Genomic DNA, 16,263 nt, shown 5'->3' with positions numbered 1-16,263 from the left:
GGTCCCCCAATAATTTTTTTCAAAATATTTTTATTTGGTTGAGTTGCCACAGCTATGAGCTCTTACATGCAAAAAATTAATATTTTACACCAAATAGGAAAAGTTAAAAAAAACACCATCCTCTCCCCTTAAACCATTGTCTTGAAGGTACAATAGTCTTCTTCTTCTTACTTCAGGAGATAGGTTCCGGCATATATCGCTTCAAAGGTCCCACTATGTTTGTCTTTCTTGTTTCCTGATATTGTCAATGCCAAGTAGCTGCAGTAAGTTAGCACAGCTCTAAAATTATAATTTCAAGAGAAATTAAGATGCATGCATAGGCCTATATTTATTTCTTGATTCCCAATATTGTTAACACTTCTGTTTGAACGTCTAATCTGTTTGTTCCCTATGTTTAGGCCTGTTATATGTATGCTATTATTTTTCCTGTACTTAATTTCCCTTTTTTGTTCGTTCCCCACATTTCTCTTTCACTCTGTGTGTTTGTTATTCTTTGTCCAATGAGGCAGTCCCGTTATTGGGAAAGCTGACAGACTGTCTTTCTCTATTTGTACTGAACTAAAATTTTCAGTTCAATTTAATATATTGGTAGTAAGTGTTTAATTTTAAGTGAATTTATAATTGTTGTAGGAAAATTTTCCGAAGTTGTTAAAAATGCGTTAACTTAGCTAAAGTTTAAGTCTATAAGAATTCATATGAATATCGTAATCCAGATTGGACAGTGTCCTTAAGAGACTTACTTCTCATTTGAAAATAGTACCTCGTGTAAACGCACTTAAAAAGATATATTGATGATGAGAGAGTGTAAATTTCAGTTTATCACATTATTTTCACTAGATTTAAGTATTTTACTTTGAAACCTACTTTCAATTCTTCATTTGTGAACTTAATTTTTATCCTCGGAGAAAAATGTAGCTTACAGTTCTACAGTGTGTAGTTAGGTACTACTTTTTCACCTTGTGAGTTATAATGGAGGAGTTTTGCAATGTTACAAGAAAAGAAATTCGATAGTTCCACGGAAATACATGTTTTCAGGTTCTTGATACATCACAAACAAAATGGAACTTTTGACTTCTTCCACATCTTAAATTAAAGCTTCAATGCTGATGTAAGATCTATGAAATACAATAAATTAAATTAAATGAAAAAGTAGTTTTTTTTTTAACATTCTGTCTGTGCATACAGCGACTTCTTCTAAACAAATGAACGAATTCTCTTTGTGTTCACTGTTTTTGAGTGAATTCAGTCGAGGATTATGTACATGAAATATAACAACATTTTTACTAAACAATGCTGGGCCTTTATTTTAAAAAGCAGTACACAAAATGACGACTTACTCGAAGTTGAAATGTAATAATGGAAATGTAATTTTTGAAATTATTTTCTTACATAAGAAGGAATGATGAATGAAAGTATGTCTGCAAAATGTTTGTCAAATAAATAAATTATTAAATAATTAGGAATCTAGTGAACACTTATTCAGGTTGAAAAATGTAACACAACCAACTTTTCTACAAGATTGTCATGATGAAGGTACAGCAAACAGAATAGACCTACTTGTTTTATTGATATCTTTAAAAAAATATTAATATCTGCAGAATTAAACCTTCAATTGGAAACTTGTTTAGAAAAACATACAGATATCCATATGCAGTAGAACCCCGATTGACGGATTATCCGATTTTTTTTTTTTGCTACAGAAACATAATATGAAGTACACTTTACGTTATATTAGTACTTATTTTTTCTAGAGAGTGTTATTACATGTCTTTTCACTTACACAGTATAGTCTGCTCAACTTCTGTATAAAATGTACTCCAAAATGTCAAAAAAAAAAAAAAAAAAAAAATTGTGCTAAGTATCGAAAAAAGTGCAAATAATTGAGTAATTTCGGGAAAGAGAAACTGTAACTTATCTCGCATCAGAATACGAGACTGGTGTTACAATTATGCTTGATTTAATAAAAAATCTACAACATAGATCTCTACTATTCCTGTCTTTCCGCTGACATCCATTACAAGGAGTTTCCTTGCCCCTTAAAACCAGTCGTTGGCAACCAAACTTGAATGGGAGAACTTCTGATCCATTATCTTGCACGTTAAACACAAAATCACGGAGAAAATTACGAAAGTACAAGTATTATTCACATAATTTACGAAAATATTTTATGATACGGATTATCCGATTTTTTCGATTAACCGTTCAGTTCACCCCCTTCATTACCACGGATAATAGAGGTTCTACTGTATATGAATTCTATTTTAAATAAATTAGGCTAATCGTAACATTTACGAAAATTTTATTATTCTACTTCTTTAAACATTAAACTTTTCTGTGCTAGTCTCAAAATATACAGAGTTTCGCCCTCTCTACAAACAAATTTAAAAGCTAGGCAAGAATGACATGAGTTGTTCATGAAGAATTGCCCGCTTTTCATGATCAATTGTGAAGACTACTTTTGTATTGACAAGGAGTTATACATAAGCTTAAATGTTCTTTTATAGTTTAATTTTAGAGTTTGTTAGTTGCTTGGCAAGTGGGCCTAATGCTTCTAAATGACTGGTTTCATTTAATAGTTCTTCAATCACATACCGATTTTTTTTTAAATAGCAAAGATATAGGCCGTGTCTCAAAGCTACATTTTTAGCTGAAGTGGACTAGATTGTTGACTAAATAGCCGGATGTGACGTCAGAAGTTATGATCCAAAGCTACATAGTGCATAGCAATCAAGTCCGTAGTAGCTAGTAAACGAAAATGCTTGCTTGATTGTTGACTTGTTCACTAAACAAACATGGATACCTCATCAGCAATTGGGGTTATGAAATCTGAAAATGCTTTGGAAGTGAAATAATGTAAATATAATGTAGAATAACACGTTAACTTTGAACACTGACATTGTTAGTACCTTCTGTACAATGTTTTAAACATTATTGTAATATATTAAGCTCTTATCTTTTCCAGAACTCGTAATGAAACTGCGTTAGAACACTGCCTTCTTAATTCAGTGCTGCACCGTGATGTCATGGTTTTTAGAAAAATAGACTATAAAGAAGGCCATGTTTCAAGCATACATGTCCAAAGCTCCCTAGTGTGTAGTTTACAAGTCATCTAGTTGCTAGTCACTAGTGTGTAGTATGGACTTCAGCTTTGAGACACGGCCATATTACACACGATTAAAATAAAGTGTTATGTCATGATAATTTTTGCAAAATAAATTGCAATGCTTAAACCCTATTGCAGTGTGTTAATTTCAAAACACTTCTTTCATGTGCAGTTCAGAAAATGAAAGTTTCGTATTACGTATTCCCATATGAGTTTACAAAAAAACTGGATGAAATCGTATTAAAATGAGTTTCTTGCATAATATGAGCAATTTATTTATTTATATTTTTATTATTGAATAGGATATTCTCGACTTCTTTTAGCCTACCTCGGGTGTGAAGTAGTGCATTTGTAGAATGTTTTCTATTACTCCGCTCTTTGCACACCTCCCATAAAACTTGTTGTCACAGAGCTATAAATTCATCCTTGACACCAAAATATGCTGTGCATTTACTGTGGCAATTTGCCCATTGTCTGTTAAAATATAGGAGAACGTTATGCAAGGGCTGTAGATGCAGGCGATGAATTCTGTCCCTTCTTTGAGAGTCACTGCATCAATTCTGATTGACCTGCTTACAGAAAATTGAATATTGATTAATTACATTTGTTCTGATATAACGTTGTATTCCATGCATAACAACGATATCCGAAATTTGTAAAAATATTTGTAAAGGTTTCTGTTCTGTTAAGTTATCGTAAATAGTAAACTGAACCGTCATGACAAAAGTCCAGAACTGTACTGTCATTGTTATAAGAGATGTATACGCATTCCCTATGTTTACCAAATGTCTGTAGCATATCATAATCGTAAGAATATTTTGAAGTTAAAAAAAAAAACAACAAACTGGACATGTATTGCGACATACAGTAGGTACCTCGAGTTTTTGTTCGTAAAAGTGTACTAGCCTATTTATTCAAAGTGTGAAAGACTATTGATTATGGAAAAGGTCTATTTATTCGGTCTGGGAAATGCTGAAAACTATATTCCGTTAAAATATCTGGGTATAATTCTGCAGTGCTCGGGAAAAGTGACATAAGTCAGTTTCCACAAACCTTTTTTGATAATTTATTGACAACTTACACTGGTTTATGTCGATTTGATTTTTTTCTGTATGAATTATTGTATGAATACTTATATATTTTTTTCCAAGGGAGCAGATGTTCCGTAAGTTGTCAATAAATTATCAAAAAAGGTTCAATGTGGAAACTGACTTGTGTCACTTTTCCCGAGCACTGCAGAATTTTTCTTGATAGCAATTTAGGGAGAAAATCGAAATAATGTTTGAACATACTATATAAGCGTGTATTTATCCCATACAAGACATTTAAATGGAAATAATACCATTTTATTGATACTGTACTTGATATTTGTATTTATGGGAGTTATGTAATTCAGATCAACTTCTCTTCACCAGTTATATAAAATTTGAAAGTGATAAAATTATTTATGTAAATAATTAGAAAATAAAATTGTCATAGTCTGCATATCTTCGTATTGAACTATATGCAGGGAGGAAAGGAGCTTTGGTTGGCTTACCAGTTTTTCTCTGCATATCGAATCTGGGTCACCTACCGGTATTGAAATGTTTTATGATCTATGCTCCCGCCATTGGTCCAGAGTTTGAATTGGAGATCCTGTAATACAACATACGGACCCCCTTTCCATAGATCAGCATTTCCGCGAACCCTTTTATAGTCGTCAATGGAAGGATGGGTAGGTTAGATGTTGGGGTTAATTTTAAGTGAATATGAGTAGCGATATTTATGTTACATTTTGCAAAACTGGATCAATTTGAATGAAATAAAACGCAAATAACATAATACTGTCTTGAAGAAAAGTGGATGGCCTTCATTAAATGTTACAGCGAAGTTGACATTAAAAATAGTAAAGTAAAACAATACTCATGAATAATATATTCAGTGTGTAATATTCTTATACGTACTGGAAAAGAAATCAAGTCTCTCTAGTTCAGTGAGAATTATGTAACTGTGTTTCTTTTTGTTTAACATGTCTTTATATTTGTGATCAATGTTAGATATCTTTAATTTCAAGTCTGCCGCCACATTTACTCTTTTTTTGAACGGATTTGATACTCGAAAGAGCAGAAAATACCTGCTCACACAAGTAGGAACGGCATTAAATATTTCAAGGCTCATTCTGGGACTTCCTTATACTCCGCATGAACTTTTAGCCAAAAATAAAAGAACTGACATTCACTCAACGTTTTTCCACTATCAGACGATGACTCAAAAAGTTTATCTTTCTCCTTTTCTGTGAGATTGTGATAAAGGAAATTTTAATCCACATTTTTTTTTTATTAGGAATCGGAAAGAATTTGTCAGTTCATGTCCATCCATATTATGACGTTTAATATAATGATACCTTCCAGACAAAACTTATATGTTTGTCATATTGTGTTTAACGTTGTTTAATAGCTACAAGTCCCGATCGCTCTAATTTGCGGCAGCCAATCGCGTTGCAGGTCGGCTACATTTAAACGTGTGCGTCTTGTGATTCGCTTATGAAGACGTTATTCATTTCTTAAGGCTCGATAAATACTTAATATAATCGCCCGCCATTTTGGCTCTTTCGTTGGCGTTCGCAGAAAGCACACGAAGACGTTATTTGCTGCTCAATTATTTTCTGAATTACAGTACGTTTGATTTATTGTCATAGGAACTACGACATGATAATGTTTAACTGTGTAGCAAATAGATTCCTCGTATGGTAGCTCGGGAACGAAAGAACAAAAATGGCGAGCGATACTACCTACCTAGATTTTATAGAGCCTTCACTTCCTAAGACGTAAGCAAAGAGGCGGAGTCACGCCGGAAATAAGAGCGTCGCGACTATAATAACTTTATTAACGTACGAAAGCTATCAACAACAATCGGACGAATCTACAGTATAAGTGGTACCAATGCGGACAAAGGCCAATACGTTTCTGACATTATTGTCACATAAAAAATACTTCTGACGGAAGAAAAACTGTGCTATCCAGAATATTCCCGAACCCCCAGAATGAGCTTCAGGGACCCCACTTTGAGAACCACTGCATGAAACTTTTCGATGTTAAATTTCTTTGGATCAAATTTCTGCACAATTAAAGAGCAAAACTAAAATTCTTTCAGTCATCTATTTTATCATAATACACTGTTCTCTCAAATTGACCGAACATATTGGGAATTCAATCATTGGCTTTCCCAAAATTAGTTCATTATGCAACGAGCCTATAATGGTAGTAATTAAGACGCGAGTATGTTTGTTTATGAAACGAGCGCAAGCTAGTTTCATAATTTTCATACTAGCGTCTTAATTACCATTATAGGCAAGTTTCATACGACTTTTTATGCTCGACCATATTTCTAACTTAAAATTATTCATAAGTATTCATGTTATGGTTATCTAAGTGAAGAGCGGAACTGACCTTCTAAATTGTGAGATGTGCGCAGACGCGAAAGTATTGAGTTTTTCCGAGGGACGAATGTCATTGACCTTGATATAATCTAGAGAATAACATGAACATTAATATTGATATAACCTGGAAATTGATTTAGAATTGAAAAACGAGATGACAAATTGAATTTATTTGAATATTATTTACAATTAACGCTAATTATTATAGTAACAGAACATAACCTTCTGCGACAGTATTGGATTTCCAGCCTCTGTGACGTTTCGCCAATTGTCTTTCGATTGGATATCCGAGAATAATCGATACTTGCGATTTTATAATGGTACAATGGTGATTTCTCATTGGCTGAACAACTGAACTATAATGAATAGGTGTACTTTAATGAGGTGCATTAAGGAGCTACTACCAGGTGTATAATTACTACATTTCGGCATGGTCGAGCATAAAACAAATTTTATTTAAAAATGAAGCAAAACTGAGTAAAATTGTATTAAACATTTTTTGTTTGAAATATCTCAAAGAATAACCCTCTGAAATTGACATTACGTACAGTTCATTCTGTATATCAGGAGTCGCTTCAGCTCATCTACAGTATTAATCTAAATGAGAGAGAAAATGGTGAATTGTTTAGAAGACGTATAGATTGGAGCTTTTTTTCATTGCTGTAATGAAAAAGGAAATTACGAGTACATCATTTCGAAGATTCAGTCTGTCTTCGTCTTCCGGCGAACAAAAATGGATGAGAAGGGTTTCCTACTCTTTGACGTCGTTACAAAAAGCTAAATCTGCTTGATTGTCAGCTTTGGTCAGTGATCATGCAGATTTAGCTGTTTGTAAGATTCCAACGAGTAGGAACTACTTTTCATCCCATTTTTGTTCACCTGAAGACGAAGATAGAGCCAGTCTTCTTTCCCATCTCAGCGACAGAAAAAGTCCAATCTACAGTGTAACATTAGCACATTTGACATATTAGGTAGAATAGTAAAATTCCGTGGTCCATTTCACATTGTACTGAGACATCTTGAGAAGAGAAATATTTTATTATTTTTAAGTAAAAATTGTGTAGGCCTATTAGTTTATTTTATAATAAATATGATTGTTGTTTTGTAACAGAGGGCACTGCTTGAGGTGCCTGTGAGCAGGATGGAGAGCATGATGAAACTGACCACACACAACCCATTGTCATTACTTGTGAAGTTTGGCATCATGGCGTGGAATGGAACATGTGCAGACAACTGCTCAGGGCACGGGGAGTGCCATAATGGAACTTGTCTCTGTGAGGTAAGTAATACTAGACTGCTTTTACTAGGAAACTGCTAATGAGTTTATGTCGAAATCTCTCATCAGCCAATAGACAGATAATCTGTTATCGAAGCTTTAGTTCCACAACCTTACATTTAATACGAGCATCTAATGTTTTGTATCCACAACTGTTGTGGAGATCTAGCAATGTGTGTAGTTTGAGGGGAGTTTTCGAAACTATTTCAGTAGCAATTTCTTTGGAATCTTATATCGAGTTTGCTTTAGGTAACGAATTACAAATCCAATGAATAATTTCGAGGTAAAAATTGTTTCGGGGCCGGGTATCGAACCCGGGACCTTTGGTTAAACGTACCAACGCTCTATCAACTGAGCTACCCGGGAACTCTACCCGACACCGATCCAATTTTTCCCTCTATATCCACAGACCTCAAAGTGGGCTGACAACCGTCAAGCAACCAACATTTGAGTGCACACTAACTCTGTGTGACTTAAATTGTGGTTTTCTGTTAACGAACAGTGACGTATATTATGCAAATCAAGCTTTCAGGTATAACTCTCTGTAAAGTTGATTTGAAAAATTTTTCCCTCGAAATTATTAAGAGCGTTGGTACGTTTAACCAAGGTCCCGGGTTCGATACCCGGCCCCGGAACAATTTTTCCCTCGAAATTATTCAAATCAACTTCACAGACTATCTCCGTGGTCTGTTGGTCAGCATGCTGGCTTCCAGATCAGGAGGTCCCGGGTTCGATTCCCGGGCTCGGCTCTCGGTGAATTTTTCTTGAAGAAGAGGAATTCCCTGGGTGTCTAGAGTCTGGAAATGTGTATGAATGTGAGTGTGCCGGGTTAATATTAATTAACCAATCATCACAAATATAAAAATACATCAGGACTGTTGCTGTGCAGTAACCTGAATATACACGTTTCACCGTCACATTGTTGACAAGTAACTACATCTGTTAGCACAACCATAAAGCATCTAATAGATGCTATAGAGTTACCAACAACGGAAAAAAAAAACTTCACAGGGAGTTATACCTGAAAGCTTGATTTGCACGAATCCAGTGTTTACACTAGCTTTCTACTGTAGCTTGCTATTGCAGCAGCTATTATTAGTTATGTAGTATTTGTTCAAGACTTAACGAAACTCATCGCCCTCTGTAGCGTAGTTGGTATAGCACTGGCCTTCTATGCTCGAGTTTATGGGTTCAACATGGCGAGGTCGATGGCATGCTCATGTCAGTAGATTTACTGGCATGTAAAAGAACTCCTGCAGGACAAAATTCTGGCACACTGGCGACGCTGATATAGCCTCTGCAATTGCAGGCGTCGTTAAATGAACTATAATGTAAAATTTTTAACGAAACTCAGTATCTATTTGAATAAGCAATTTTATATTAAGTATCAGTTAATATAAATTACTGTGTGGGAAGTTTGGTCAATCTACCAGTTGTAAAATCTTAAAATAAAACCAGGAGGAGGCCTACTGTACCAGTGTTGTGCAGCTGAACTTGTAAAATTGGAATCAAAATGTAACAAAAACAACACTTTCAAAAATTGATTACATTGATTACATACATAGCTTTTACAGAATTTAGGAAAAAATCAACTTCCCTCCAGTGAAATATTGAGACTATCCTTAAGAGAGAGTAAAGAATTTTTATAGACTGTGAATAATCTAAATTTGTTGTAATTCAGAATAATTCTAAGCGAGGGTGAACACAGTGGTGGATCACTGAGAAGAAGTTCGAATTGGATTTTTTTTGCATTTCTGGTAAACAAAGTAAAACTAATATAAAAATATTTGTGCGTGTGTGTGTGTTTTTTTTCTTTAATTGTCAATGAAAAATCCAATCCAAACTTCTCCTGGGCAATAGAAAATATTTAATCCTCTTGTACTGGACTCTGTAAGATTTATAGAATGTGATTTTTAACATTGTGGCCATTTCCACCTCCGTGTAACAGTAGAGCGAACCTCTTCTGGGACGATGAGGAAAAATTCTGTGGGTGAATTCATGATATTCAACAACGCTTCGTGAAATTGATACTAAAACTTTGTATTGTATTGTAAACCTCTTCCGTATATAGGGTGTTAAAAAAAGTATTCAATATTTTAGGAGGTACTAGTATGCATCAAAAGAAGAAAATAATGTCTAATAAACATGGGTCCTACAACACATACTTTCTGAGATCCGAACACTTGTTCATAGGACGTCCATTCATGGCAATGCATTCCTCTGCCCTTCGGTGTAAGGAATTACGCACTCTTTGAAATTGACTTGGTCGTTCTTGATAACAGAAAGTCTAGGGGATTTAGATTTGGGGAACGAGCAGGCCAAGGTGTGGGGCCTCCCCAATCAATCCAGCGGTCCTCAAATGTCAGCATCAGGTTTCACGCTCATTGTGGAAGAAATGTGCTGGTGTGCCATCGTGCATGAACCACATCTGTAGTCTTTGCTGACATGGCACATACTCCAGATAGGTAGGCAGTACATTAATAAGAAAGTCCTGATAACGAGCCCCAATTAATCTCTGTGGTAGCACGTATGGCCCTTAATCTATCACCAAGAACGCCTGCCCGTACGTTGATTGAGAATCGGTGCTGATGCCTTGTTTCTTCAAGTGCATGGGAATTTTCATCAGCCCACAAATGCTGATTACGAAAATTCACAACACCATCTCTGCTGAACCCCGCTCATTTCTGCAACCAAACTTTTGTTTTCAGTATATCAATATTCCATGCCAGGGGTTTCAACTACGGTATGATTATCTGGTAGTCTGCTGTATTGTAGGGTAGAAAAATGCATTGCCATAAATGGACGACACATTGAGCACCTCCTATGAACAAGTGTTCAGATCTCAGAAAGTATGTGTTGTAGGGCCCATGTTTATTAGACATTATTTTCTTGTTTTGATGCATACTATCACCTCCTAGAATACTGGATACTTTTTTTTTAACAACCTGTATATTTCAACTAGACTGTGACTATAAATTAAGACTTAATAGTAGTATTAAGTGTTTTGTCTTGTTCCATATTCTAGCTGTGAAACAATGTATGAATACCATGGAATGTTAATAAATACAATACAATACAATACAATAGGATGTAATTTTTTTAATAAAAGAAAGTAGAACTGTAGTTTTTTTAAGGAATGTTCTTTTTCAAGTTCAATACGATATTTCCGGAAGTGGCTTAAATTTGAAGGATTGTTGGTGATTTTTGATTACAGGAGACTTATTGTTGCTGTTTTCTAGTACCTCTAGACATAGAGGGATTGATTGGGGAGGGGTGCGCAAGTGGGTGGGCAGGAATGAAAAAGTTTTGCTATTCGTCGTCACCACCACCACCACCACCACCACCACCACCACCACCACCACCACCACCACCACCACCACCATCACCACCACCACTACCACCACCACCAGCATCATAATCTTTTTCTGGATATAATGAATTTTGCATTATAGATATGACCCATTTCAGAAATGTAATTCAACTCTGTCATTCAAACAGAATTGCAAACAAGTGTTAGGAACTATATCAGGAGGCTTAAGAAAACAGCAACGCTGCATCTCATGTTACCATTGGCAATCCTCGACATTTCTTTCACTGTCTGGAATCTCATATGGAACTAAAAGGAAAGATTGCCACTTCTCGCAATTCCTTAAAAATATGTTTTACTGAAATTACGGTCAAATACTACTTTCGACATGATCTGTAAGTTAACTACTTTGTTTCCTTGATGAACAGATCCAGTTTGATGGGCCTGAGTGCCACGTTCCTAACCTGAGTTACTACGTCGCATTTGCCACGATATTCTTCGTGTTGGCATTGGTCTGCCTCGTCCAGCTGGTGATGTGTATTGTAGCTGAATGGCAGAGGATGAAGGCACCTTCCCTGCTGCGTGCGTGTCGTGTTACGACTCAGAAACTGTTATATTTTGTGGTGTTCTTAGCAGCCATTATCAGGGGTGCATACTTCACATCACCGGTAAGAAAATAAAACATTTTCACTTTTTTAAATAATCTATTGTGCGATTATTCGTTTATGCCCAATATGCTTGCTTTATTTATATACAGAATGCTATAGATGCTATTAAGTTTTAATTAGTTTCGTTATCTGTTGTTGAAGGTTTTACTTGCGCTTTATTTTAATGAAAATAGTACATTTTCCAGATATATTAAGATCACCTTTGTTCCAAAATATTTCTCGATGTTATACTATTTGCTCCTCACGCCTCACAATATTTTTGTTATCTTTACTTTTAGGGAAGGAAGTTTCTCCAGGGAATATTTCTTTGGTCGGCGGGAAAAGGCACATGTCAAAAAATAATAATTTTTTTAGAGAGACTTTCTTTCTTATTTTACTCTTAACTGAATATAAGTATAATAATGAAATTCATGTGCTTGTAAAAACACAGAAATTTTAGGGAAAACACGGGAATTTTACTGGAAGGAAGTAAAGAGATAGGTTTGGAAGTAAATCCCGAAAAGACAAAGTATATGATTATGTCTCGTGACCAGAATATTGTACGAAATGGAAATATAAAAATTGGAGATTTATCCTTCGAAGGGGTGGAAAAATTCAAATATCTTGGAGCAACAGTAACAAATATAAATGACACTCGGGAGGAAATTAAACACAGAATAAATATGGGAAATGCGTGTTATTATTCGGTTGAGAAGCTCTTATCATCCAGTCTGCTGTCAAAAAATCTGAATGTTAGAATTTATAAAACAGTTATATTACCGGTTGTTCTGTATGGTTGTGAAACTTGGACTCTCACTTTGAGAGAGGAACAGAGTTTGAGGGTTTTTGAGAATAAGGTTCTTAGGAAAATATTTGGGGCTAAGAGGAATGAAGTTACAGGAGAATGGAGAAAGTTACACAACACAGAACTGCACGCATTGTATTCTTCACCTGACATAATTAGGAACATTAAATCCAGACGTTTGAGATGGGCAGGGCATGTAGCACGTATGGGCGAATCCAGAAATGCATATAGAGTGTTAGTTGGGAGGCCGGAGGGGAAAAGACCTTTGGAGAGGCCGAGACGTAGATGGGAAGATAACATTCAAATGGATTTGAGGGAGGTGGGATATGATGGTAGAGACTGGATTAATCTTGCTGAGGATAGGGACCAATGGCGGGCTTATTGAGGGTGGCAATGAACCTCCGGGTTCCTTAAAAGCCAGTAAGTAAGTAAGTAATGAAATTCATGTATGTTAAAGTAAGACCCTTTTCAATTTAAAATACAAGAAAATTTATTATTTAAAAAATTAGAAAAAATATTAGACTTATGTGATTAGGTACAACAGAAAAATCGACTTTTTTGACTTAATGTGTCTTTTCCCGCCGACCAAAGATTTCTAACTTGGAAGGATTGAGCCCGTAATACTTCCCAATTTTTCATCATCATCATCATCATCATCATGAACGAATTTGGATTTAGACCTTTTCCCATTAATTACAAGATGCTCCTGATCTTCCCAGACCCATGAAGCCTCTTGGTTAATACAAAAAGGATAAATATGAAAAACGATCTTCGTTCAATCTGTGGATATGGTTGCTCCAAGTTTGTTGATGTTGTGTGATATCATCCATGTTCAGGAGGGTGTATTCTTTCACAAATAATGTCATAATTTCGTTATTGGCCCAACTAAGTACATATATTCGTAGTACTGACCATGAAAATCTCATTTGCGCAACTTCTAATTTTTTCTTGTTTGCTATTTTCTGTTGCGTACCGGTACCCAAAATTTGGCTGCTATATTTAAGACATAATCTTGAAGTTACGTGAACATAGTTTTGTACTTGTGGTCGTTTGTTTTCTGAAATGCCTCCTTGTTGTTCCATTTTATTGAGTACAGTAATTTTATTTTTTTGTGATTTTGTTTTGTTGTTTTGTATAATGTATTAAAATGAATTTGGGGATAGACTCCAACCTTGTCTTACTCCTTTGTCTGTATGAAATTGAACTGATATTTTGTTTTTTGTAACTTTGAAATGTTGGTACTTTGATACAGACTTTGGATAGCGTTTATAATTATGGTGGAATGAATGTTTTCTTCATACATTATGTTCCACAACTTATTGCAGTGTTATAGCCTACTGTCATATGCTTTTTCGAAATCGATGAATAGTTCAATAGGAAAATTTTATTTGTTATCTCATTTATAGAATAGAAATAGTGTAGGATTAGTGGTATGTTAGGTCAGTACGAAGTATTTTGTTCCATTTGTTCATTTTATCTACTTGAGGCTCTTTATCATCAAGGGTCGACCTGGTTGGCGAGTATCCACACCTGTGGAGTAACGGTCAGCGCGTCTGGCCGCGAAACCAGGTGGCCCGGGTTCGAATCCCGGTCGGGGCAAGTTACCTGGTTGAGGTTTTTTCCGGGGTTTTCCCTCAACCCAATACTAGCAAATGCTGAGTAACTTTCGGTGCTGGACCCCGGACTCATTTCACCGACATTATCACCTTCATATCATTCAGACGCTAAATAACCTAGATGTTGATACAGCGTCGTAAAATAACACAATAAAATAAAAAGGTTGGCGAGTTGGTATTGCGCTGGCCTTCTATGCCCAAGGTTGCGGGTTCGATCCCGGGCCAGGTCGATGGCATTTAAGTGTGCTTAAATGCAACAGGCTCATGTCAGTAGATTTACTGGCACGTAAAAGAACTCCTGCGGGACAAAATTCCGGCACATCCGGCGACGCTGATATAACCTCTGCAGTTGCGAGCGTCGTTAAATAAAACATAACATTTTTTTTAACATTTATCATCAATAAGATGTAGTTACCGGTAGTTAAATAGATCTGCAACTTTAATCAGTTTCAGAATTCTACTTACAGTCCCATTTCGTTGTCTTACCTCCCCATTCTAAGGTTTAGTGAATGCAATAATCTCTTCTTCTAGTCCTCAAAACCAATACTTAGAGTTTCTCCCTCGTTAAGAGTCCCACCTCTTTCATGTATTTTCTAAGAGTAGAGTGCTATTTCATTAAATCATCACAGTATTGGGAATAAATTTGAATAAGGAACAAAAAAAAAAGCTTCCTTCCCAGGCAGGATTCGAACCACTAAAGTCTTAGTTACCAGTCTATCGTTCTCCGGAATGAACAAGGCTCTGAAATCAGTTACAAGGGTCGGTCCGGTTTTTTTTGCCACTACTGTAGCCTACATATTGCCGGACATTCACAATAATAAAATTTTCTATATTACAGTAATTTGATTCATTGGTTTTTCATCTCATATCTTTCTCTTTGGAAGGCTGTTTTCTGTTCGAGATTTTTAAAAAATACTCGGTAATTTTTTTTTCCACAGTTTCCACCCTCTACTTTTTCTTTCTCTGTTGGTTTGTTGTAAAAGTTTATGGACTCACAAAATTTTTACAAGGTGGAAGTCACCTTCACACGCTTATGCTAATGCTATCGTGCTGGTCGCAAAGCCATTCACCAGGCAGGCAGGCACGCTAGTAAACATCCAGTATAATATGTAACGAATAATTTTCATGGTTATGGGCGAAGATTCTCACTATCACCTTACTGCTACGGCATTTGTTGTGAAACATTCATGTCAGTTCAGGCGTGACGTGTGATAAGCACTTTCCTTACACGCACAAAATAGTAACTTAATGGTTCTCAGCAACGAACACTTCGGCCGAATGTACTAGAAGTCCAGCTGCTGCCTGAATGTTAAAAACAGGCGCATAGCAGGTGTAAGTTTACCCGCATGTAGTCCGGGCTGATGATAATCGGTAGGTGTTCCTTGACTGTACGTTATTTTTGTGCATAGTTGAAAATTTGCCAAGGAAATTATTCGAATTTTACAATGTTAATAGCTACATTATTTTCTTCTTTACAATTTAGTGACAGTAGATAGGCCTGTCTTTACACAACATGAAAATCGTAGTTTGTTTTGCTGTCATTGCACATTAATTGGACACTGTTCAGTAGTAAGCAGTGCATACTGAAAGATAACTTAGTTGCATATTGATTCCGTTCTCCAATAAATTAAGAAAATTAATAACGTATGGGCTATTCCATATGAAATCGATCAGTAAAAAACCTCGCATTTTTTATACTCTAATATTTTTCCCTATTTATACAAGGTGCTGAGGACAGTGCATTTTCAAAAATATACTATCGAAAGTCAAACGGTTTTCGTACTATTGAGCGACAAATTTAGCGTATTTTATAAAAACAAGCCTCTTTCAGCGCTCAGAACTCTGGAACCATTTACTACAGAACATTGAACGGGAGCTCATTTTGAAGCTGACATTTGGTAGGTTATGTTAAGAAGTAATCCTTATTTTTATTGTATACAGAGAGACAGATAATCTGATTTTACTTACTTTTAGGCTTTTTGCCCATTTGTAAAAATGTAAAAAAATATTGAGGAAAAAACCTTGCATTATTAAGAGGGATTCGGCATTGTTTGCTTAGTGGCTCGGCAATAAGTTTCGAGGGTATTAAAT

At 35.7% G+C, this 16,263-nt stretch overlaps 1 protein-coding gene across 5 annotated transcripts in view; it reads left to right on the top strand.

The window, feature by feature from the left end:
* Positions 1 to 16,263, top strand: part of LOC138695756 (uncharacterized) — a 171,602-nt gene that overhangs the window by 53,810 nt on the left and 101,529 nt on the right. For all 5 annotated transcript variants that reach the window (XM_069819929.1, XM_069819926.1, XM_069819925.1 and 2 more), the window contains 2 exons: positions 7,633 to 7,800; positions 11,533 to 11,772. In XM_069819929.1, coding sequence (XP_069676030.1) covers positions 7,663 to 7,800; positions 11,533 to 11,772 — 378 coding nt within the window. In that variant the 5' untranslated portion in view covers positions 7,633 to 7,662. The remainder of the gene's footprint in view (positions 1 to 7,632; positions 7,801 to 11,532; positions 11,773 to 16,263) is intronic.

This window comes from Periplaneta americana, chromosome 3 (assembly GCF_040183065.1).
Source record: "Periplaneta americana isolate PAMFEO1 chromosome 3, P.americana_PAMFEO1_priV1, whole genome shotgun sequence".
Taxonomy (NCBI): Eukaryota; Metazoa; Arthropoda; class Insecta; order Blattodea; family Blattidae; genus Periplaneta; species Periplaneta americana.
This window is presented reverse-complemented; position numbering and strand designations above follow the sequence as displayed.